The 23,073-nt window shown below is 36.7% G+C and overlaps 1 protein-coding gene across 1 annotated transcript in view; it reads right to left on the minus strand.

The window, feature by feature from the left end:
• The window catches only part of CUBN (cubilin), a 289,660-nt gene that overhangs the window by 233,241 nt on the left and 33,346 nt on the right, over positions 1-23,073 (minus strand). The window contains exons 16-22 of the mRNA XM_060192232.1: positions 21,941-22,103; positions 19,536-19,723; positions 10,043-10,187; positions 9,632-9,810; positions 8,264-8,429; positions 7,388-7,607; positions 4,611-4,741 (exon numbers count right to left, since the gene is read on the minus strand). Of these exons, the coding sequence (XP_060048215.1) occupies positions 4,611-4,741; positions 7,388-7,607; positions 8,264-8,429; positions 9,632-9,810; positions 10,043-10,187; positions 19,536-19,723; positions 21,941-22,103 (1,192 nt within the window). The remainder of the gene's footprint in view (positions 1-4,610; positions 4,742-7,387; positions 7,608-8,263; positions 8,430-9,631; positions 9,811-10,042; positions 10,188-19,535; positions 19,724-21,940; positions 22,104-23,073) is intronic.

The raw sequence follows: 23,073 nt of genomic DNA on the forward strand, positions 1-23,073 counted from the left end.
AATAGTTAATTTTATCCACAGAATTTTTTAAAGAAAAAATTAAAGGGAGCTACTCACTATCCTAATCTAATTTTCTAACTCTCTTTTCTACTCTCACACCATTTTCTCAGACAATATTTCTATCCAAATTTAGGCTAGCTATCAAACTCAAGCAAAACTACCATAGTTGTGGGCTCCCAGAAACATGCCTAAAATGGACTCCCTTGCTTTCTTCCACCTTAAGATCCCTAGTCCCATATGTTTTATTCCTACCTTTTGGTTTGTGTTCATTAACCATTTTTTCTCACTTTATGTCCTGCCACCTTCCAAACACCAAGTTGCAGATACTATCATGATTCCATTCACATTTCTCTGGACAGATGACCTCACCAGTATGTCCTGGAACCTCATCCCTCCAGAGCTCTTGCCCAATAGGGAAAAATAGAAACAGGCTCAGGGTATGGATAAACCTGCCAACACTCATAACCAACGGAGAAGCAATTACAGAAGCCAGAACTCCTCTCTGCACCCCAGAAACAATATTAATCCATATTCCCAGTGGGGGAGAAGTGATAGGAGAAAGAAGGTAAGAAGGCTCTGAACTTCAGCTCCATCAGCACCCCGGGAGATAGGAGGAAAAGGAGAGGGGCATTTGGATGTAGTAATGGTGCCATGAGTGACCTGGAAGGGAAGAGCGGACTGGACCAGGAAGAAAAAGGGGGCAGTTATGTACAAATGTAGACAGATAGTTGTAGAGATGATGGCTGGCCCATGTCTGCAACCTTAAAAGAACTGTGGTGGCTTACAGTGGGGAGATTGGGGATTCAGAACTCTGGTGGTGGTAACTGTGGAATTATACTCCTGTTGACATGTAATTTTGTTATTAAATCACTAATAAAAATTAAGTAAGTGAAGGTGGGGCCGTAAAAGTAAATAAAAAAGAGCGTAACCTTCAAAAATTAAAAAACAATGCGATGCTATAGGATTGTATTAATCTGTATGCATTAGAGGTAAATAGAATATAAAATTACAATTTAATAACTTTAATTACATTCAGTCAGAATTCAAATGTTTTGTATTTTAAATCAGCAAACATATGAATTTTATCTCATGATTATTTAAGGGGAAATTCTTACTAGTTTCTACACAGAAGATTTTAATTGTTAGTCCTTTGTTTCTGTTTCCCAAGGCACCTCTGGGCTGAAGACAGAAACAGTAGGGAGTTAACGTAATGAACATAAGCTCGTTTCTTTCCTCCCAGACACATATTTAGGGGCTGATGTCATAGTCCCATGGTATGAGCTACTGATGGAAAAGTAATCAGATTCAAGTCAGTAAATCATTCTTTATCAGATGGAGGCAGGAAAGACCTCAGCAGAGAAGCTCACACTAGTTCTGCTATAGAACTAGCCATCAACAGCCAAATATTGTCACTATTAAAATGAAAATAACTTTACAAGAGAAATAAAAGAAGATACGGACCAATACTTGAGCTCCCGTTGATGCTTTATCCTTATATTGATTTTTTTTTTCTGAAGACACTTTAAAAAAATTAGCTGACAACTGAAAAAGTATCTTAATCTCTCCCTGTTTCCAGAGGAGTATCTCCCTGGGAGTTGGGCGGCCTAGAAGCTGATCCACTGCCTTGGGTTCACCAGCCCAATTTCACCTCCAGTGTTCAGTCACCCCCTGAGGATCCCTGCAGGGATCACTTAACAGTTCACAAGTACCAACCACTCAGGTTCTGATGTGTGAGAAGCTGAGTCAGGTTCCAGAATGATATTTGACTTTTGACTGTTATCTAGACTGGTTTACTATGGAAACCGAAAGATAGCTTACTAGTAGGATTCTGTCTGTGCCTTGCCCCAGGTTTGAGCCTTGACACCACATGGATATGCCTGTCTGTGTATATCTATCCTGAAAAATAAGTTCAGGTGTAATGAAGTCACACATGCACAAGGATGCTGACCAACAACAACAAAATAAACAAATGAAAAAGTAAGAGAGAATATTTGACTATGTGAGTCAGAGTGAAAATGTGCCCAAGCCTGGAAGGGACAGAAAGCAAATAGTTTCTCATCTATTATTTCAATATTATATCCAAAATTGGCAAAAATTAATGATTATCACACAGAAAGAAAGATGTAAAGGTATGGAATTTGCCACCTCATACTTTATCTTTTAATACTAGTCTTTTTAAGTAATCTCTTCCTTAATCACTTTTCTTTACTGGCTATCTCACTTCTTTCCTTTCTCTCAAATGATTTTTTTAAAACATATCTTTTATTTCTGAAAACATTTTCTAAATTAAAATTAAAATGTAGCTCTAACATCTCCCTGCCCTTTGTGCATTAGGTATACCTTATGTACTACTGTAGTATCAGGAAAACTGTTTTAATCATTAGAGATGTCTCACTTTGCATACTACTACAAAGATTTTTGCAGTATTTTCAGGAGGCTCTGCCTGCATTTATGTTATCTAAAATATAGCTAGTTTATTCATGCAGCAAATTAAACTTGTGTTCACAGTTGATTAGAGTCAGAAAACATCTCAAAGATCATCAAGTCCAATTCTTAAATTTTACAGATGAGAATACAGTAGTCCTGGGAGTTCAAGTGATTTGCTCTAAATCCTAATCTAATATTTTGTGTGGTTTGGGTTAAATATTTAAGGAAAATGAAGCTGCAGAAGTATGGAAAATTATGTGCACACTATAATTTCTTGAGAACCCACTTTTGGTCAGTGGATCTTAAATACCTGAATTAAGTCCAGTGAATATATTGATTGCCTAACATGACCTTTTGTAACTGGTGGAGAATCAATTTCCCCTGTGCTTGATTTTATAATGAACTGTCTCCAAGACAGTTTCAACACTAGAGACAAGGAATGATTCTCTCACACTCAGGATTCTGGAGAACTCTAAAGTTATACTTCCAAAAGAGAATTTTTATTACTGTAGATAACAGCAATTTTGGTTAAAATGAAGCATCATGGCTAGCTACTTTGAGGAGAAATTTAAAAAATTGGGAATAGACTGAACGGGAGGTTTGTTTTCACATTCATTTGAAGGAGCAGGAACTTTAAACGATCAGCATCTTGAGGTCTCGAGATGTAAAGCTGTATTGGATGGAATTCATTCTGGCTCAGAAAAGTTCCTGGTTCATCAGTGAATTACATCAAGCTTCTGGGGGCAATCTATGGTTATGGAAAGCTGGGGAAACTCAGTCATTCTATCTCTAGTGGAGATCTACATTGGATAGTTCTGTAGCCCATTCAGTATCTTTCTCAGTATAATGCAAAAGGAAAACCCAAACTGTAAAAACATGCAAATCTCAGGTGGAAACAGGACTCTAATATACCTTCATATGTCCTAAATGTTTTAAAACTAGGAACATTGTTAAATCATGTCTTACATCAAGGACCCTATTTACAAGGCACATTTGCTTCGTATGATGCATTTGCAAAGAATAAAATAATCATGGAAATTAACAAAATACAATAAAATGAATAAAAGTTGAAAAGGCTTGATTTCCTTTAAACAATTTAGAAATACACACTTGGCTTAAAAAATCTTTTATTTCCTGTCAGAGAATTCTATGTAATAGTTTCTTGTTCTGATCTGTTGTCTTTCTTTTAACTTTCTAAAATGAAAATTAAGTCTTTGTTAATTTTTTTATTTTGATAAGAATTCTATTTATTTATTAATTTAGTATTTTGTTTATTTTATTATTATTTATTTTGGATAGGGACAGAGAGAAATTGAGAGGGAAGGCAAAGACATAGAGGGAGAGAGAGAGGGAGACACCTGCAACACCGCTTTACTACTTACGAAGCTTCCACCTTGCAGGTGGGGACCAGGGACATGAACCTGGGTCCTTAAGCACTGTAATGTGTGTGCTCAACCAGGTGTGCCACCACGGACCCAATTAATGAGAATTTTAAGCTTATGGTAGAGGTATAAGGGTATGCTCTTGAATCCCTATTACCTAGACAATATAAATTCTTATTTCCCCACTGCTTTATCATTTATCCCACCTTTCTTTTTTTAATTTTTATTTATTAAAAGGAAACACTGACAAAAAACATAGGATAAGAGAGGTACAACTCCACATAATGACCACCACCAGAACTCCATATCCCATCCCCTCCCCTGACAGCTTCCCTATTCTTTATCCCTCTGGGAATATGGACCCAGTGTCATTAAGGGGTGCAGAAGGTGGAAGGTCTGGCTTCTGTAGTTGTTTACCCCACCTTTCTTTCTCTCCCAGCCTCTCCCTCTCCTTCTTCCTACTTTCTCTCTCTGACTTGATCACTCACTATGTGAACTACACGAGAGTAACTGCATTTATCCACCCCTAAAAACTTCTGTGTGTGTGTGTGTGTGTGTATTTAGAACAAAATCTTTAACTTGAAAATTTGCAGTACTGTGATTAAAATTAGAAATGTTAATACTGACACTATACTTTCCTCTAACCATTACTCTATTTTAATATTCAAGGAAGTAAAAGTCACCGTACATATTTCTAAATGTTGTGTGCATTGTGTGACATGGATTTGGGTATAAAGCATTCTCTCAGTGCTACTCTGAAATGAAGTAAATCAAATCAAGTTTGCAAAGTTGTTTTGTTACCTGATGATGCATTCATTGCCTCATAGTTTATTAAAAAGCCCTCGTAAGCGAGGTGAGAGTCAGCAACAAATACCAGCATTAAAGAGTTGGAATTGCTGGTAAGAGAGGGTGGGTATGAACGGCCACAATATCTATTTGAAACCAAGAAAAAAAGGTCTTTAGTACACTTGCAAGGATACATCCAAAGTTATGATATTCAAATATTACATAGTACTAATGACAATATGCATTACTAGTCTTATAAATCAAATATTTTTCAGGCAGAAAACATTTACAAATGACCAATTCACTCATGGTTGACCTAAAATTGGTTTATGTGTGCCTACAGCTGTGACCCCTCATGTATGAGAAGCTTAATAAAATGAGAATGTGCAAGTAAAGCCACATTACCAACATGTTAGTAAATTTCTTCACTGAAATGTAATGAATTAATAAAACATAAGGAAATCATACATCCTGTAAGCCACAGAACTCAAATTCTGGAAAAGGAGCTCTCACTTAAAAGCATTAGAACAGTGGGAATACCATGAAACCTCTATACCTTAGTCCTTCCATCTTTAAATGGGAGACTGTTAGTAACTCTGTTTCACAGAATTGTCTGGAGAATTTCAACAATTAAAGTAATACATGTAAAAAAAATCAGAACAGTGCCTGGAATAGTCACCAGTTGGAACAGTTGGAATCTATTGTCTTTAAACATCTGGCCTATGCTGAAGTAAAAACTTTCTAACTAAGCTATGTAAAGTTTTGCTAAACAAAAGCAACTTTACTTAGAAAACTTGTGCTAACAATGCTAGAGTTGACACAAAAGCATTATGTCACCAGCTTTCAACTAAAGAAATGCATGTAAGGAGTGACTAAAAAAGCATAAATCACTATAAACCATAAATCAAAAAAGCATATTCAGTAAAATTTAGCAAATAAAATGACAAGAGGAGAATCTATAGAAACCACACTTAGAGGAAGTATTGACTAGGGGTAATGGATAAATTAGTTTCTGGGAGAGAAAAAGAAAGCACAGTTGTATAATACCACTTAAGTGTTAAAAAAATCTATGAAAATTAAACTAATAAAATAATGAATAATTCAAACATATATATTTTATATCTATGTTAAATGTGGGCAAGATTATAATCTATAAAATTCAGTAAAATAAATTGTATCTTATCAGGATATGAGACATATATATATATATATATATATATATGAGACAAATGCCATAATGAACAAAAAGAGAAAAGTTTAAAAACTAAAACAACTAAGAATAAAAAATAAAGAAGGGAAACTAAAAGTCAGAAGAAAATCTAAGTTTAAGAAAATAATGAATATTGGAAAAGCTATAATACAGATGAAAAATAAAAGAATAAATTTAAAAATTATGAGATAGTCATTTTCAACAAAATGTAATGATGATCTGATTTAACTTTGCATTTCAAACAAATAATTTTTTTTTCAAATGGCTCTCAAGATAATGAATGTGAAGCAATGGAAGGCCGTGATTCTTCAGAGACAAGAAATAAGTTTAAAAGCAGTACTGACTTGCATATTCTAGCAGTATATACACTAAAACAGGAACAGTGCAAAGGTTAACAAGGCCCTGGACAAGAGTGACACTGGTGAAGGGCTCTCTCTTTTGTTTCTCTGTGTCCTGCTGCCAAGCTTTGCTAACAGAAAGAAGGAAAGAATGAGAGAGAGAAAGAGAGAGAGAGAGAGAGAGAGAGAGAGAGAGAGAGGAAGGGAGGGAGAAAGGAAGGGAAGGAGAAAGGAAGAGAAGGAGAAAGGAAGAGAAGGAGAGAGGGAGGGAAGGAAAGAAACGAAAAATGATCAAATTGTTCCCAAAGAGTTTTACTATATCCCAAAACTTAACTAGAAATGACACTAATGATTAAAATAGTTGATAAAGACATTAAAATAGAACTGTAGCTCATGATTTAATAAAGCAGAAGAAATTTAATGGGAGATAGAGAGAGCCCAAATTAAACTTCCAAAAATTAAAACTAAAATGTCTTAAGATGAAAATATATATATATTTAGTAGGGTTAAGACACTAGAGACTGGATTTGACTCTGGTTATGTCTTCCTATGTATACACATAGCATAAAAATTAATTACTGTGAAGGCCAAAGCTACTAGAGTAGTGAAGCAGAAATGTTAATTGAGGTTGGGGAAACAGCACACTTGGATAATGCACTGCTTTGCCATATGTGTGACCTTGGTTTGAGCCTAGCCTCCAGTGCTGTGGCTTCTTTCACACAGTGTCTGTCTTTAGTGAAAAAGTGACCACGGAGTGATTGAAGCCCTCGTGAAGACAAAGGGAAAAGGAAAAGGGAAAGAGGGGCAGGGGAGGAAGAAAGAGTGAGTCATCAAAAAGAAAATTTTGTTGATTTAATTTGATTTTAACAACTAATATAATTGATTTTAACATTCTTCTCTCAAACAAGGAAAGAGAGTTGTTGGGGAGGGATACGGCATTTTGGTTGTGGTAATATATAACTAGGAGTAGTGAAAATGTATTCCTAAACCATAGTCTTATAAACAATATTACCTGACCTGTCAAAGCCCATGTCCAGCGGAGAAGCAATTACCCCCTTTTGCACCCATAATGACCCTGGGTCCACACTCACAGAGCGGTAAAGAGTAGGAAAGCTTCCAATGGAAGAAATGGGATATGGAATTCTGGTGATGGGAATTGCGTGGAATTGTCCTCTTAACCTACAATCTTGTCAATCATTATTAAGTCAATAAAAAAAAAAAAAAGAAACAAAAAAACCCCTCACCTTCCCAGAGATGTCTCAGAAAATTCATTGTCATAGACTTCCAGATAGTCACTTGTACAATTGTAATGAAACTCCAGATGAAACTGCTCAAAGGTCAAATGAATCAGGTAGCCTGACTGCACGAATATATGCCAGGTACAGTTGACTCCATGTGGGTAAATATTTGGGTGGCCAGGACTTTGAATGGTTCCTTTAGGCTGTGTAAAGACTTTTCCACATGCTGTTAAAGTGATTATTATCATCAGTATTATCAAAAAATAACCAGTAAGATACCTGGATTTCAAAATAAAATCAATCATCTGATCATAAATTATTCATTTATTTATTTTTCCACCAGGGTTATCACTGGGGCTTGGTGCCAGCACTAGGAATCCACAGCTCCTGGCAACCTCCCCCCCCCAATTTTTTATTAGATAGGATAGAGAGGAATTAAGAACGGACGGGGAGACAGAAAGAAGGAAAGAGAGACACCTGAAGACCTGCTTCGACACTTGTGAAGTGGACCCCCTAGAGGAGGGGAGCCTAGGCTTGAACCCTGGTCCTGAGCTTGGTAATATGTGCATTCAACCAGGTGTACCACCACCCAGCACCCTGATCATAACTTCTTAGAAGTCCGAAAAGAAAAAACAAAACAAAAAATGCTCCTTATATTTTACTTTTCAAAACCTAGTTTGTCAAAAACAAAAAAACCAAAATCCCTAGTTTGTCCCTTACTAGTAGACACTAACTACTGATATGCTCATTTGGAGATTTTTTTTTTTTTGCTTTTGAGTATATTTAATTCTCTCACAGAATATATGAATTTTAGCTAATATTTTTTCACTATTTGTTTATTCTACTAGACCAAGAAGTAAAGCAGGAGAGTCAATTCCTTACCCAAATTTGTTGTACTGAACTTAGCCATGAAACCACGATTTTCAGTAGAAGAACTTTTCACAAATATGACATGGAGAACATTGTAAACAGACGTTATCAGTGAGGGAATATCTGTGCCACAGTACTTGTTATTCTCAGGAGAACCCAAGACAGAACTGCTACCGATCTACATTAAAAAAGAAAAAATATATACTCAGATTTAGTTTGATAACTACTTTGGAAAACTGCTTTAAGGGTCATCATTTCTGGAAAGGCTTTATTAATAGAGTACACATCAACTTTAGAATATTTTAGTCATCCCAGAAGAAACCTCATGCTCCTTCATAGTCATTCCTTAGTATCCTCAGACTTCCCTCCCAGGAAGTCACTTCTCAGAACTCACTTTTTCTGCTTTTTTCAGATTGCACATTCTGAATTTTCAAGTAAGTGTTTACACTTATTTGAGTATGTGACATTTTGTGTGCTCCTTTCACTTACAGTATTTTCAGAGTTCGTGAACTTGTAGCATCTATCGTTACTTTCTTATTTTTAATTCCATATCATATTCCACTATATGGGAAGAATATACTATATTTTATTAACCCATCCATCCATTCACAGACATTTTGATAGCTCCAATTTGGGAGCTATTAGGATCCTTGAAACCATCTGTGAATACACATTTTCATTTTCCATGGACTTAACAAGGAGTAGAACTGTGCAGTTAATAGTGTGTTAGTCTCATTATCTGAGTAGATACTAATTTTGCAGTCCTGGAATAAAATCCACTTGGTGGGGGTCAGGCGGTGGCGAACCTAGTTAGGAGCACATAGTAAGAAGCACGTGGACCAACCCAGCTCAAGGGTCCCAGTTATAGTTTGAACACCACCCCCACCCCACCCCCGCCTCCCTTTTCCCTTTCTCCCCCTCTCCTCCCCTCCCTCAACTTCCCTCCCCCCTCCCCCACCTGCAGGAGGTCTTTTAACCTGGGGATGAAGTAGGCCTCCATGTGTCTATCTTTCTCTCCCCCTATCCTCCCCTCCTCTCTCCTCTCCAATAAAATAGAAAAACTGGCCTCTTAGGAGCAATGGATTTGTAGTGCTGGCACCAAGACCCAGCAATAACCCTGGAGGCAAAAAAAAAAAAATCCACTTGGTCGTGGTGTATAATAGGCTGCATAATTCTTAATAGGCTGCTGGTGTATAATTCTTAATAGGCTGCTGGATTCATTAGCTAATATTATTTTGAGGATCTCTAAATCAATATCTAGAAAATATATTGGTCTATACAAACCAGTTTTGTTCATGTAACTGATTTGAGAAAAACATGAAATAGTATTTTCAACAGTATGCATTCAGTTACCAATATTCAAAGGTGTTCTGCTCTTACCTCAATATAATCTGTATTGCAGTGGGCAGAACTTCCAATTTCAAAGCCAGTGAAGTTGAGAATAATGACTTGACTTTGGGGTTGGGAAATAGTCCACCTACAGATCCTTTCCCCCGGATACACATTAGGATAAAAAGGTGAGTGAATGACTCCTTCTCCAGTTAATTCACCCCCACAAGCTGTAAATATTTAGAAATGATAGCTTATATTTATTCAAAGACAAATAAATTTTGCCCTCAAATTTACTGAAAAGTCTAATTCTGTACAAGGATATAACAATATGTATGCAGCATTACTATTAGAATGATTATTTTTTGCCACCTGAGGTCATAAAATAGATTAAATAAATAAAAAATATTACATTTGAGAAAAATTAGACATTTAAAAAAGAAAGGCATACAATTTTCTTACCGACTTGGTAAACAGCTCTGAAACTAGCTTTCACAACAGAAGCATCTATTCTAAGCCTTATCCAGATACTATTAGTAATGGATTTAATGGGAGAGATGGTTTCATTGCCACCAACTTTTCCAAGTAAGGTTTGATCATCTCGAACCTAAACAGAATAATAAAACAGATTTTAAGCCTAATCCACAAAATCAATGCTGGCTACAGTCAAAAGTTCCAATAATATTTTTAAATGTTCTCTTTATTAATAATTTCCACAATGTTGAAGAGGAAAGAGCTGGGTGGTGGAGTACTGGTTGAGTGCACGTTGAAATGTTGAAGAGGAAACAAAAGCACAATTTTGGACTATTCAAAAACAACAATCTATGAGAATACAACATATCTAAATGTACAAGTTTCAGCAAAATTTGTAACTGAAGCCATAGACTAAATTACTTTAACTATTGAGAGAAATGCAGAAAAGTAGACGAAAGAAAGTAGCATAGAATCAAAGGAGTCAATCTAAAAACAGGAGTGTGAACATTTAAGGAGCAATAATGTAAAAACAAGTGATGCCTAACTTAATAAATAAAATTTAAAATAATGCATGCTTCATAAATATATTTGAAAATTACTTCTCGAAACATGGGGAAGGATCTCTGGGAAATGTAATGGAATTAAAAGAAAAGCACAAAAACATTATTATTAAAATAACAAAATCATTAAATATTTACAAGATAATTCAAAATTCCCCAAATGTCTAATAACTGAGGAATAACTAAATTATGGTAGAATTGTAGACATGAAAAATCACATACTTTTCCACTGTATTATAGTGTTATAGTTCCTTTCATTTACTTTCACAGGACTGTACTAAATATCTCTCTAGTCAAACAGATAATCTCTGAAGGGTGAGAACATCTCCTAATTGCTTTCAGTACCTGAAACAGAACTTTACAAACAGGTATTGGACAAATGCCTGCTGATTCATGAATTTTAAGTACAGGATGACAGTTCAGTATTTGTCAGAAATGCAGGCATACTATAGTTCCTGGAAATCAGATTGCCTGAAACAGAGTAAGATAACTTCCTACTCTCTAATCCTCTAGGGGTCCATACACTTCTGCTAAAATTGTAGTCTCACTCTTCTAATTTTCCCATTAGAAGATGACACAAAGGAAGAAAAACAGCCAAAAGGCATCTGAGCAAGCTAGTATGGGTCATTCCCCTGGGCTTCGCTAATGAAATTCAAGGACTTCAGCAAGAAGAAAAGCAGCTGCAGTCCAAACGTTTTAAGAGGAACTTAAAGGGCTTGGGGGCCCTAAACCTGGAAGGTACAATTTGATTTTGGCTGCATTTCTCTCTCTCTCTCTCTCTCTCTCTCTCTCTCTCTCAATAAAACCTTATTAATTCTGAAAGCCTGTATTCTCCCTGGGCCCCAGACATGACTTAACCACAATTCCTTTGAAAAAGACATTCAAATAAAATCCATCAAATGCTCTAAAGTGACCCCAATGTTACTACGCATCCCACATTTTGTATTCTAGGACTTGCCAATTTGTATTCCACACCCCCTATTTCCTCCATTATTTCTCCAATTCTTCACATCCTTCTCTGTAAGAGGATAAAACACTGATGCTCAGTACCATGTGATATGCAAAGCTTCACCATAAAGAAACTTTAATATGTATTCTTATTGTCTTGTGACCTTGATCACAAGCTTACTTTGTCCAGTAGAATGTGTGCAAAGTGATAAAATAGATTCCAAGCAGGAGCTTTAGCTGTCATTCAACCATCTTTAATGTTCCCTTCACACCAGAGTAAGAACAGGTCCAAGAAAGGAAAAGACACAGGGAACCTATCAGCAGTCCCACCAATCCAAACCCAGTGTGGTAACATGAGAAAAGAATGAATATGCTATTGTGAGTGAAATAAGTTTTGCTATTGTTGTTGTCTTTTTGTTTGACTGTTACTTACTGTTTACTGTTGAGGCATAACCTAAAGAAAGGCAACTATTTTCTGAACCTGATTTGTGTTAACAAACAGTCTTTATTAATCAGTCAGATCATGATCACTTGCACAGAGGTCACAACAAATTCATTCCCTATAAAAGATAACGAAAAAAAAAAAATGTCAGGGACTGTCAAAATTTTCCTGTTCTAGAAACCAAGCCAGATTTCTCACCTATTGGTTTGTTTGCTCAGAAAAACAATGATCCTTTTACAGCCAGAGACCCAATATAAAGTCAGTGGCCCTCAATTTTCTAGCCTCTGGAATCAGCCAGATAACTTCTGAGTTTTATATCATATGTATAAAACTAGCTTTTCAAGAAAAACTATATGTAAACAAAAAAAGAAAAAAGTCTGAAGTCTAATTCAGGAACTATTTCCTATAGAGAAAGTTAAAATTAACTTAGTTGAAAAACACAGTCCATATGAAAGATTTTAAGTGTGTGCTCTAGATACAGCCCACAAATTGCAAACTATCTGGTCTGGAAAGAATCCGGTCTCAAAGCCACGTCTCAAGGCATGTGCTCATTTGTATTTTCTATGTGCTTTTTTGTTTGTTTGTTTTTCTAAGTGTACTTAAGTATTAAGTTTAATTCAAAACAGATCAAATGTGCCGCACTTAGGACTAGTTCAACTAAGATCTAAAAACAGAGCTGTAACATATAGTCACCTATTATTGTTTTTATTTGTTTGACTGCTGACTGTTTGCTATTGCAATATAATCTAGAGGGAGATGACTAGTTTCTGAACCTGGTCTGCATTAAGGAAGAATCTATATTTAAGGAGTCAGGTAGCATCCTGTAAAGTGAGGTTAGGATTGAAGTCCCCTTAGTTTAGTAAAGACTTATCTTTGAAGACTGTCCTATGGGTTTCTCCACTGAAACGAGAAAAGAAGCCAATAGGAAATAAAGTTATTTTTCAGGTTACTGTTCTTCCTTATTTGCCATTATGTTCTGTAATTTCAGTCAGCATTTTAAAGATGATTATGCCTTATAAAGCTGTATTCTAACATTGCTGTTCCTAAGAGTAAACTTGTCTCTAGCCAAAAATAAATAAATAAAATTTAAAAACAAAATAATTGTTTTAAAAAATTTTTGTTAAAAAAGTTTTAACAAAATTTCTAGTTGTACTACATTGTGACATGTTATGGGTATAGTATTTCTTTAATAATTTACTGGGTTTGAGCTAGATGTCTAAAATATTATTAATATGTGATTCAATGGCACTTACAGAGTAGGTATAGATTTCAGAAACCAAATTTATTATCACTTACTTCTTCCTACATGATTACTTATATTTTTCCATGTCATTTGCTTTTTTTCTTTTCTTCCCACCCCTAGGAAGAACAACATCCCTGAAGTCCTCCTATTTCTGCAGAAAATTCTTCTCCTTCCTCTCTTCTCATAAGTGAGTCTGCAGGATTTACTTTCCAGTTCCCCAGAGCTAAGACAGGAGGACAAGATTCAGAACTGATTGAGGGGATTTTGTGGGTAAACCGTTCTATCCACCTCCCTCCAACTCCCAATTTTGAATCTTGGCTTTAGTATCATATAAACTTGTGAAATTATTCTTCCATCTACTACTTGAATTCTCTGGGATGAAAAATTAAATATTCATTACTGTCTTACTCAGAGTGTTCTTCACTCAGAGTTCTGATGGTTTAACTCACTCATGAAATATTAATGAGAGGTGCTGTTTCTTATTCTGAAAATACTCTTCCATCTCATTCACTAAATTGATCTGTATAATTTTAAAGCTCTTTTAGATATAAATAGGTGAAGTAATAGTTTATTGGTTCTTGTGACAGTCTTTCTTTTATTATCAAGCACATCATGTCACCTGTGAGCAATTTGTGGTTTTAGAAGTAGAAAATCTAGTTGAGAGTTTTTAAGTCCAAGAATGAATACATAATTACTTGTTGTCATTTTTAAAAAAAATAAAGAATAACATGCTACACTGGGCCTGGGCATGCCATATTTATTATATTTTCTAGTTAATTTTTTTCACCAGAGAACTACTCAGCTCTGGCTTATGGTGATGCAGAGGATTGAGCCTGGGACTTTGGAGCCTCAGGCATGAGAGTCTCTTTGCATAACCATTATCTACTCCTGCCCTTTGAGTTTTATTCTCAAATGAATAACCATACCACATATGAAACCAAATCTATACTACACATGGAAGAGGCACCCTGAGTAATAGGATCTTAATCTTTATTTAAAAAGGAATATTTGCATAGCAACAAGGCAGGTTGAGCCATATAAAAAAGACCTGAAATTCTTAGAAGTGCACCTATTTACATTCAAAATAAAAACCTCTGTACTCATTCTCCACCATTTTCTCTAGATCTTCCTCTATGCTCTTCATTCTGTATGAAATCATGAGTATTCTTTTCTCTCCCATAAACAGAATTAGTGAGAGACCAAATCTCCATTCCAAACTGCTAGTGTAACCTAAAATAACATCATTCTTTTAATTTTTATTCCTCTGCTTAAACATTGCATTTTTAGGTATGCCTGGCCGGGGAGGTGGCACAGTGGGTTTTAGCTATACCTTTTAAAACTGAATCTACCTTTTGGGGGAGTAATCAATTTAATCATAATAATATCATTTGAATGTTGTTCTAGTATGACTTTCTTTCACGCTCAATATTTGAAAGACATGGATAATTTTTTTTTTACATTTTTTTGATGTGATGGCAAGAATTCTGATACAAGGCAATAAATGTCTTAGAATTCCAATAGCTACATCTAAGCCCTCTTCTGACAATCTCTAGAATTTGACCTTTGTGGCCTCCATTTTTTCTTCTGTACATTCAAGGATTTAAATTAGATGACCTCTTTTGCTCTTGCTTGTGCTAAAGTTCTATAAATCAATCGGTTGTATCCCTGTAGGAAGGCCAAAGATAATAGAAAAATCTGTTCAATTATTCAGATCACTATTCATGACCTGGCCTGTCCTTATGATAATGGAGTTCTTTTCTTTTTCTCTCAATCACCCTTGAGGGATATTTGGTCAAGACCTTGTGGGGTGTGTGTGCACTTTAGAATATTGATACCATTAAAGGGCCCATCAACTGCCTCTGAATTGGTATGTTCAAGGCAAGAGTCAAAAATTTGGTCTAGTTAGACCTTGCATTTGCACAGTGTTTTCAACTCTGAAAGATCCTTTTATCATTAATGTCCTTAATTTATTCTCAAAAAAATGTTAGAGGAATAGGTAAGGGGGTCTTATGGAAGTAAAGATTGAAGTATCCAATGATAGAATCATCCCAAGTTATCTAAATATCAAAGGAATGAATTAAAATAATACCTAGATGAATTAAATCCAGTTTTATTCTGGCTATAAAACATTCCATTATTCTATTTTGCAAAACAAAATCCTTCAATGCTAGTTTTATGATTTTTTCTTATAACTTCTTAGAGTAATATAGAGAAGTTTGTGGGATTCCTTACTGACATTCCATTAATGTATACTGCAAAGCCACAGAAGATATATCACCCAGATACTTTGATGATGCTTTAGAGCCATTAGAACAAACATTAAGAATCTAATAGAAAGTTACCCAGATTTCCCTGAAAATTATAAATATAGTTTTGCCTAGCTAAAAAAACAGTATGCCTGCTTCCATGTTCTATGGCCAGGGAGGGGCACAGGAAGGGATTGGGAAATTCACAAGAGCATCCTTTCTAGGAAGGAAGTCGATCTCCTCTTGTAGTCATAGCTACACAACAGCATCTCTATTTTTATTAGAGAACAACAGTCCATCCTGACCTACTCAATTTAACTCTTAGTTCTGCCACTGTCTAGACCAAGACTAAGTAGAAACTTCTCTAGACCTCACTTTCCTAACATCAGAATTAGAAAAACAGTGGAAATTTTATACATATTAATACATAGGTATAAAATATTACTCTGAAAAAATAAAAAATTACCAATTGGTGTTAAATCAACAAAAAACTGGGGGAGGGGAATAACGATTGTTTTGAAAATTCAGTGAGTTAACAAATGTAAAACATATGCCATACCCTATCTACAGTAAAAAGACAATGATTGGGTAGGGGTATAGCATAATGGCTATGCAAAGAGACTTTCATGCCTGAAGCTCCCAAGTCCCAGGTTCAGTCCCCCACACTGCCATAAGCCAGAGCTGAGCAGTACTCTGGTTAAAAAAAAAAAAAAACAAAGACAATGATTGAAGTCTACCTAAATTAATGTATTTAAGGTCTCAGAATAGTGCATGGTACATAGTAAGTACTGTCCAAATAGAGCTGTTTTCCTAATAAAAAGGGGAAAAAAAGATCTTGGAAATTTAATCTTACTTAAAATATCAAAAATTGGGGAGGAGCCGGCAGTGTTGCAGCGGGTTAAGCACAAGTGGCGCCAAGCATAAGGACCAGCTTAAGAATCCCGGTTTGAGCCCCAGGCTTCCCACCTGCAGGGGGTTCACTTCACAGGTGGTGAAGCAGGTCTGCAGTTGTTTATCTTTCACTCCCCCTCTCTGTCTTCCCCTCCTCTCTTGATTTCTCTCTATCCTATCCAACAATGACAGCAATAAGAACAAGAATAACAAGAATGATAAACAAGGGCAACAAAAGGGAAAGAATTAAAAAATATTAAAAATTTTCTCTTTAGTATACAACATGAGAGTATACAAAAACATAAATGAAATGAGTATCTACACTTAGTACCTATTCATATTGTTAGGGTTCTATAGCCAATGCACTTCTTCAGACTTTAGTGCTAAAATTCTATATTTTCACCCTCTATATTTGAAGAGGAATTACAGAGATTTTTCCTGGGGAAAAAAAGTGAATTGGCTTAACTTGCATGAGCAAACAAAACTGCAAATGCCTCTGCATCTTTTCAAAGATGATTGCTCCCAACAAAAAGTGTTCTGTTTCTCTTACTCAAACCTTTAATTTGTGGCTTGACCAATAGTGAGCAAATAAATACCAGGCCAAGCAAACAAAAACAGCCTCTTCTGTTCCACATGTTATCTTTATTAAAAGCATGACACAGAATTAAGTCAAAGCTAACTTTCTGAAAGAAAGCAAGTAGTCACTTTATAAATAAAAATTAAAAAAAGAAAGTAGTAGTAAGAGAGGCGTGATATAAACTTTCAAATAAAAATGATCCAGTGCTTTTGCTTAGTCTTTCCACTGACTAGCCAGCTCACTTGTGCAAATCCTTTTACTTTTCTGGACTGTACTCAAAAATCTCTGAAGTCTATAACCTATTATTAAATTCTGTTTACCATAATTACTTGTTTTCATCTTAGATAATAAGATTCATTTGAAAAATAATTTAGCATTGTTATGAGTTTCTGGTATGTTTTCATTTTTTTGTCTTTTTGATGCCCCTAGTTTAGCCAGTATTTATTACTTGAAAAATCTTTATTTTTCAAAATTATTCATTTATTCACTCATAGGTGGGGGGGAAGAGAGCTAGAGAGTATGACTCTGGTATATATGATGCCAGAGATCAAAGTTGAAGCCTCATACTTGAAAGCTCAATATTTTACCCACTGTATCATCCCCCATGCCATGGTAGATATTTTTTTCAAACTCTTTAGAATAGTTATTAAACTCTAACCTATGTCATAATCACCTGGGAGATCTGTGAAAACATCAATTATTGAGCCTCCCCTAGAGGTTCTGATTCAGTGGATCTGGGGTAGGGTACAGTAGTGCCAGGGAATGACCCAGGACCTTGTGTACTATGAGTGCAATATTGCTGAGCCTTTTCCTTGGCCCAGTTTTTTATACTACAATTTTGAAGACACAAAGAGAAAGATAACAAAGTACCACTCCACCACCAAGGAATTCCACCAATTTTCCTCCTTGGTACTATCCATGGTGCTGGAGATCAAACCAGAGGTGCACAAAAGATATATGCCCTAGTGCTGGGCCCTAACCATGGCAGGGGCCTCCCAGAATTGTATTTCTAACATAAAGGTGACCCAATTGGCTGGGTGCTGCTGACCCAACAGTCATGTAAAGATTGCTGTCCTAGAGCTAGAAGGAATTATGTGAAGTGAACTAAGTTAGAAAGATAAAGATGAGTATGGGATGATCCCACTCATCAACAGAAGTTGAGGAAGAAGATCTGAAAGGGAAACTAAAAGCAGGACCTGATCAAATTGTAAGTAGGGCACCAAAGTAAAAACCCTGTGGTGAGGGGTAGACATGCAGCTTCCTGGGACAGTGGGAGGTGGGAGTGGGTGGGAGGGATGGGTCACAGTCTTTTGGTGGTGGGAATGGTGTTTATGTACACCCCTAGTAAAATGTAGTCATAAATCACTAGTTAATTAATACGAGAGGGGGAAAATCAATTGTATGTCTCAAAGTTTTTCAAAACACAAACTGAATCTTTTCAATATATAGGCTGTGTATTTGATATGCAGACTCTCTCAAAAGCCTAGACCGAGTAGATCAGAAGCAACCAATAGCACAGCTATATACAAGATACTGGGTACTGTACAGCAAACCCTAACAAAAGGACTTTTCAAAGTTAACCCAATTACCAAATAATGTGATGATAACATTAACTATCGATTGTCTTTTTGAACCCTAAGACAGCAGGAACCTCACATCTCCACTATAGAGCCTCTACTTCCCCCAGTCCTGGAACCATTGGATAGGGCCCACTTTCCCGTATGCCTCTCCCAATCCATATCAAATAATATTGCATCTGCCGATCACAACCTAACCAACACAATGATTGCCACCTCAACATGCTTCAGTTGAGACTGTGTCCAGAGACTTCACGTGTGGAATGACAACCCTTCAGCTTCATTACTCGGGTGAGACCTTTCCTTTCATAGTATACTCTAATTCCATCTCAGGTGGTTCACTTTCTAACAAAGTCCCAAAACCTAGATATACACCAGTTTCTGTAAGAGAAAGCATGTGTTCACACATATCCGTAAACTACTGCAAAATATATTCCTGAAAGCAGAAGTACACTAGAGTTTGCAGTGAGTACCCCCCTAACACTTCCTCTCCACTATTCCAAGCTTTGGGTCCATGATTGCTCAACAAATTGTTTGGCTTCGTATGTTAACTCTCTTTTCAGTCACCAGGTTCCAGATGTCATCAGGATGCCGGCCAGGCTTCCCTAGACTGAAGACCCCACCAATGTGTCCTGGAGCTCAGCTTCCCCAGAGACCCACCCTACTAGGGAAAGAGAGAGGCAGACTGGGAGTATGGACCGACCAGTCAACGCCCATGTTCAGCAGGAAAGCAATTACAGAAGCCAGACCTTCTACCTTCTGCAACCTACAATGACCCTGGGTCCATGCTCCCAGAGGGATAGAGAATGGGAAAGCTATCAGGGGAGGGGGTGGGATATGGAGATTGGGTGGTGGGAATTGTGTGGAATTGTACCCCTCCTACCCTATGGTTTTGTTAATTAATCCTTTCTTAAATAAAAAAAAAAAAAGATTGCTGTCCTACAGAGTATAAAATGTTGATAAATATCACCTAAGGGCTTTCAGGAGTAAAGGTTACCTCAATGTAACTCTGAGAAATGCCACTCTGACTTTCCAGTTTCACGTGGGTGAAGTTGACCTGTATTCGTTCTCCCAAGGGTTGCGTTATAATATATATGCATTGTCTAATTTTAGTGAAAGGTCCAGTCAAGTCCAGAGCAATGAGGCCCTCTGGGTTTGTGTGGTTCCCTCCACAATGCAGATCCACTAAGGAGAACATGGAAGAGAAGTAAAACATCAAGTGAATGGCCATCCCATCATTTATTCATTTTATTCACCATATATAGGTTGATGCTTTTAATTCTAAGACTTTCAATCTGGTATGTTTGTCAGGTATTCATCTAATAACCTAAAGAAATAGATGGAGAGAAGTACAATCTAACATCTTCCTCTACAAACTGATTTATTGGGGGGAGGGGATAACAATTTTTGAGACAGCTTTCAGATTGGGTAAAATGGTGTTTTTTTGGTTGTTGTTGTTGTTGTTGTTTTTTGCCTCCAGGGTTATCACCGGGGCTGGGTGCCTGCACTACAAATCCACTGCTCATGGCAGCTACCTTTTTTCTATTGTTGTTGCTGTTGTTGGATAGGACAGAGAGAAATTGAGAGAGAAGGGGAAGACAGAGGGGGGGAGAGGAAGATAGACACCTGCAGACCTGCTTCACTGCTTGTGAAGTGACTCCCTTCCTCTTGCAGGTGAGGAGCAAGGGGCTTGAACCAGGATCCATGTATGGAACCTTGCATTTTGCACTATGTGCACTTAACCCAGTGTGCTACCACCCCACCCCCTGGATACAATGTTATCTCTCCATGATAGGTGTCTGCACACCAACTCTCACCACCAACTTAAATCCTCTTCCACTATCATGCACTGAATCCTGCTATGCTCATTCCAAAGAGATGTGAGGCAATTTATGCAGTTCATGAAAAAGAGGTCACCATCCTGCAGAGTGCAAATGTTACAATGCCTGAGGACCCAGCCTCAATCCCCTTGTCCCCACCTGCAAGGGGGAAACTTTGCTTCATGTGTCTCTCCTCTGTATCTCTCTATCTACCCATCTCTCGCTATCTCTCTCTGCTTCACCCTCTATCAAAAGAAAAGAAATCATCTGGGAACCGTAGAGTCATTGTGTGGGCACTGATTCCCAGTGGTAACACAGGTGAGAGGAAGAAAAAGAGGAGGAGGAGGAGGAGGAGAAGGGGGAGGCAAAAAAAAATTACTTAAATTTTTTTTAAATCCATATAATAAAATAAAGCACTAAAAAAATAAAACATATTAAAGGAATGTGGAATAGAGATTACCTGGTGTGGTCAATAGAAAGTTGATATGTACAAAAGACAGATAATGGGGTCAGGTTGGGGTGAACCTGGTTGAACGTATATGTCATAATGCACAAGAATCTGGGTTCTAGCCCTGGGTCTCCACCTGCATTGGGAAAGTTTTACAATTGGTGAGGCAGTGCTGCAGGTATCTTTCTGTCTTTCTCCCTCTCTGTCTCCCCTCCTCTCTCTATTTCTGGCTGTATAAAGATTTTTTTTAAAAAATAATATATTTATTATATTAATTTATTAATATATTTAAAAAATCAATATATTTATTTATTATTGGATAGAGACAGAGAGGCTTTGAAAGAGGAGGTAAGAGGGAGGGAGGGAGAGACAGAGAGACACCTGCATCCCTGCTTCACCACTTGTGCAGCTTTCCTCCTACAGGTGAGGATTAGGGGCTTGAACCTAGATCCTTGTGCACTGTAACACGTGCACTTAACCAGGCATGTCGCCACCTGGCTCCCAATTTTTAAAAAAATTAAAAATAACAAATAAGGGCTTTACAAATTATAAAAGATTCAGCCAGAAGTCAGATCAAGTGGAATTTAAGCTCTGTAAGAAGATATTTATTGCTATTTTTCTGCTACTGAGAATTAAAAGATATTTCTGCTGAGAATTCTCATTAAATGACAAAGTTGTATATTCTGGAAAAAAATTCTCTACAGGCCTTAACATAAAAGTCATAAGAGATTTCATTGTTTTTGCTTGTTATAAAGGATCAATTCAAGTTAAAATCATAATATTTATCAAATATGATGTATCTTAAGACAGACTGTGTTTCTCTTCTAAGCAACATGTCTAACAACAAAATATAGAATAACAGCTAATGAGCTGTCTGCATTATTTAATTTTAGGTGCCTCATAACTATTATGATGCGATTCCTGTGATTTAGGAACGAGGAATAATGTAACAATAATAGAACAATGAGAAGAGAAAGGGAAAAAGATCATATCTGTGTGAGAAAAGCATGTAAAAGACAAAATGCTGCTCTAAAAAGTAAATCATTTGCTGTCTCACATTAAAATAAGAAATAGCTATAAGCACAGCATTGCCCTTCACATACATATTAAGTTTCCAACAATCAGTAGACTTACAAGGTGATGTCAAGTAGCTGATATGGAAGCCTTGATCATTAATCTGGTTGTCAGAATGGAAATGCAGTCTGGCAAAGGGACCTGTGGTCTGGAGTGGTGGGACAGAGAGAGTGGTGCAGAATTTCCCAAGAATTGGGTCCTGATGCAAAGGACCATCTCGAATCTAAAACACAAAAACAAATCATTAAACTTGGGTGGTCAGATTTTCACAAGCCCAGACTATTTTTATCTTACCTTCAGAAAATGTATCATTTAAACATGATGACTCTGGGCAAGGCAGTGGTGCACCCTCTAGAGTGCACACATCACCTTGCTGGAGAAACTGGGTTCAAACCCTAGGACCCTGCAGCTGCACGGGAGAAGCTTCTTGAGCGGTGAAGCAGCGCTTCAGGTGTCTCCCCCACTCTCTCCCTCTCCATCTCTCTCTGTCTCTATAAAAATGGTGATTTTGAAAGGCTTTCCTGTCACACACATCTCTCCACTGGGCATGTTTGCTATACAGCAAATATTACCCCTTCTCACACTGGGTTGGGGTTCAGTAAAGGCTGGTATTCTTCACCCATCACCCTTGAGACCTTATCTTCTGTCTAAACTTCAAATTGAAGGTGGATGCATACTTTGATTTTTTTCCTCATATTACTAATCTCACTGTTTTCTTTATTAGGTACCCCCTCTTCCTAGATGTGTTTCAAATGTATATATCACAGTGATCTAAAAGAAACAAATGAATATAAACAAAGAGGAAATGGCCACAATGGTGATGGATTCACAACTTGTTCTAGGTACTCAGGAGAACCAGAGATGGAAAATAATGGTGGAAGCAGATTAGAAATCACAGAAAGATGGCTTAATGAGTTTAAGAAGTACAACTTCTGATTTTAAAATATATCATTTAACAATCTTCAATTATCTAAAATTAGGGAAAAAGGAATACAGAGCATATGACATAAATAAAAAAAACAAAGTATAAGATGGTAGGTTTAATAGTAATTAAGTACACAACATCCTATTTTTATGAGAAAAAGTAGGAAATGGGGCACCAAAGCTCCATTATACCATCCATGGAGTCCATCTGGCTTCGGTTTGAGTGATTTCAAATGGTGCTGGTGATTAAATCAAGGACCTCAAATAAG

Source organism: Erinaceus europaeus, chromosome 6, assembly GCF_950295315.1.
Source record: "Erinaceus europaeus chromosome 6, mEriEur2.1, whole genome shotgun sequence".
Classification (NCBI taxonomy): Eukaryota; Metazoa; Chordata; class Mammalia; order Eulipotyphla; family Erinaceidae; genus Erinaceus; species Erinaceus europaeus.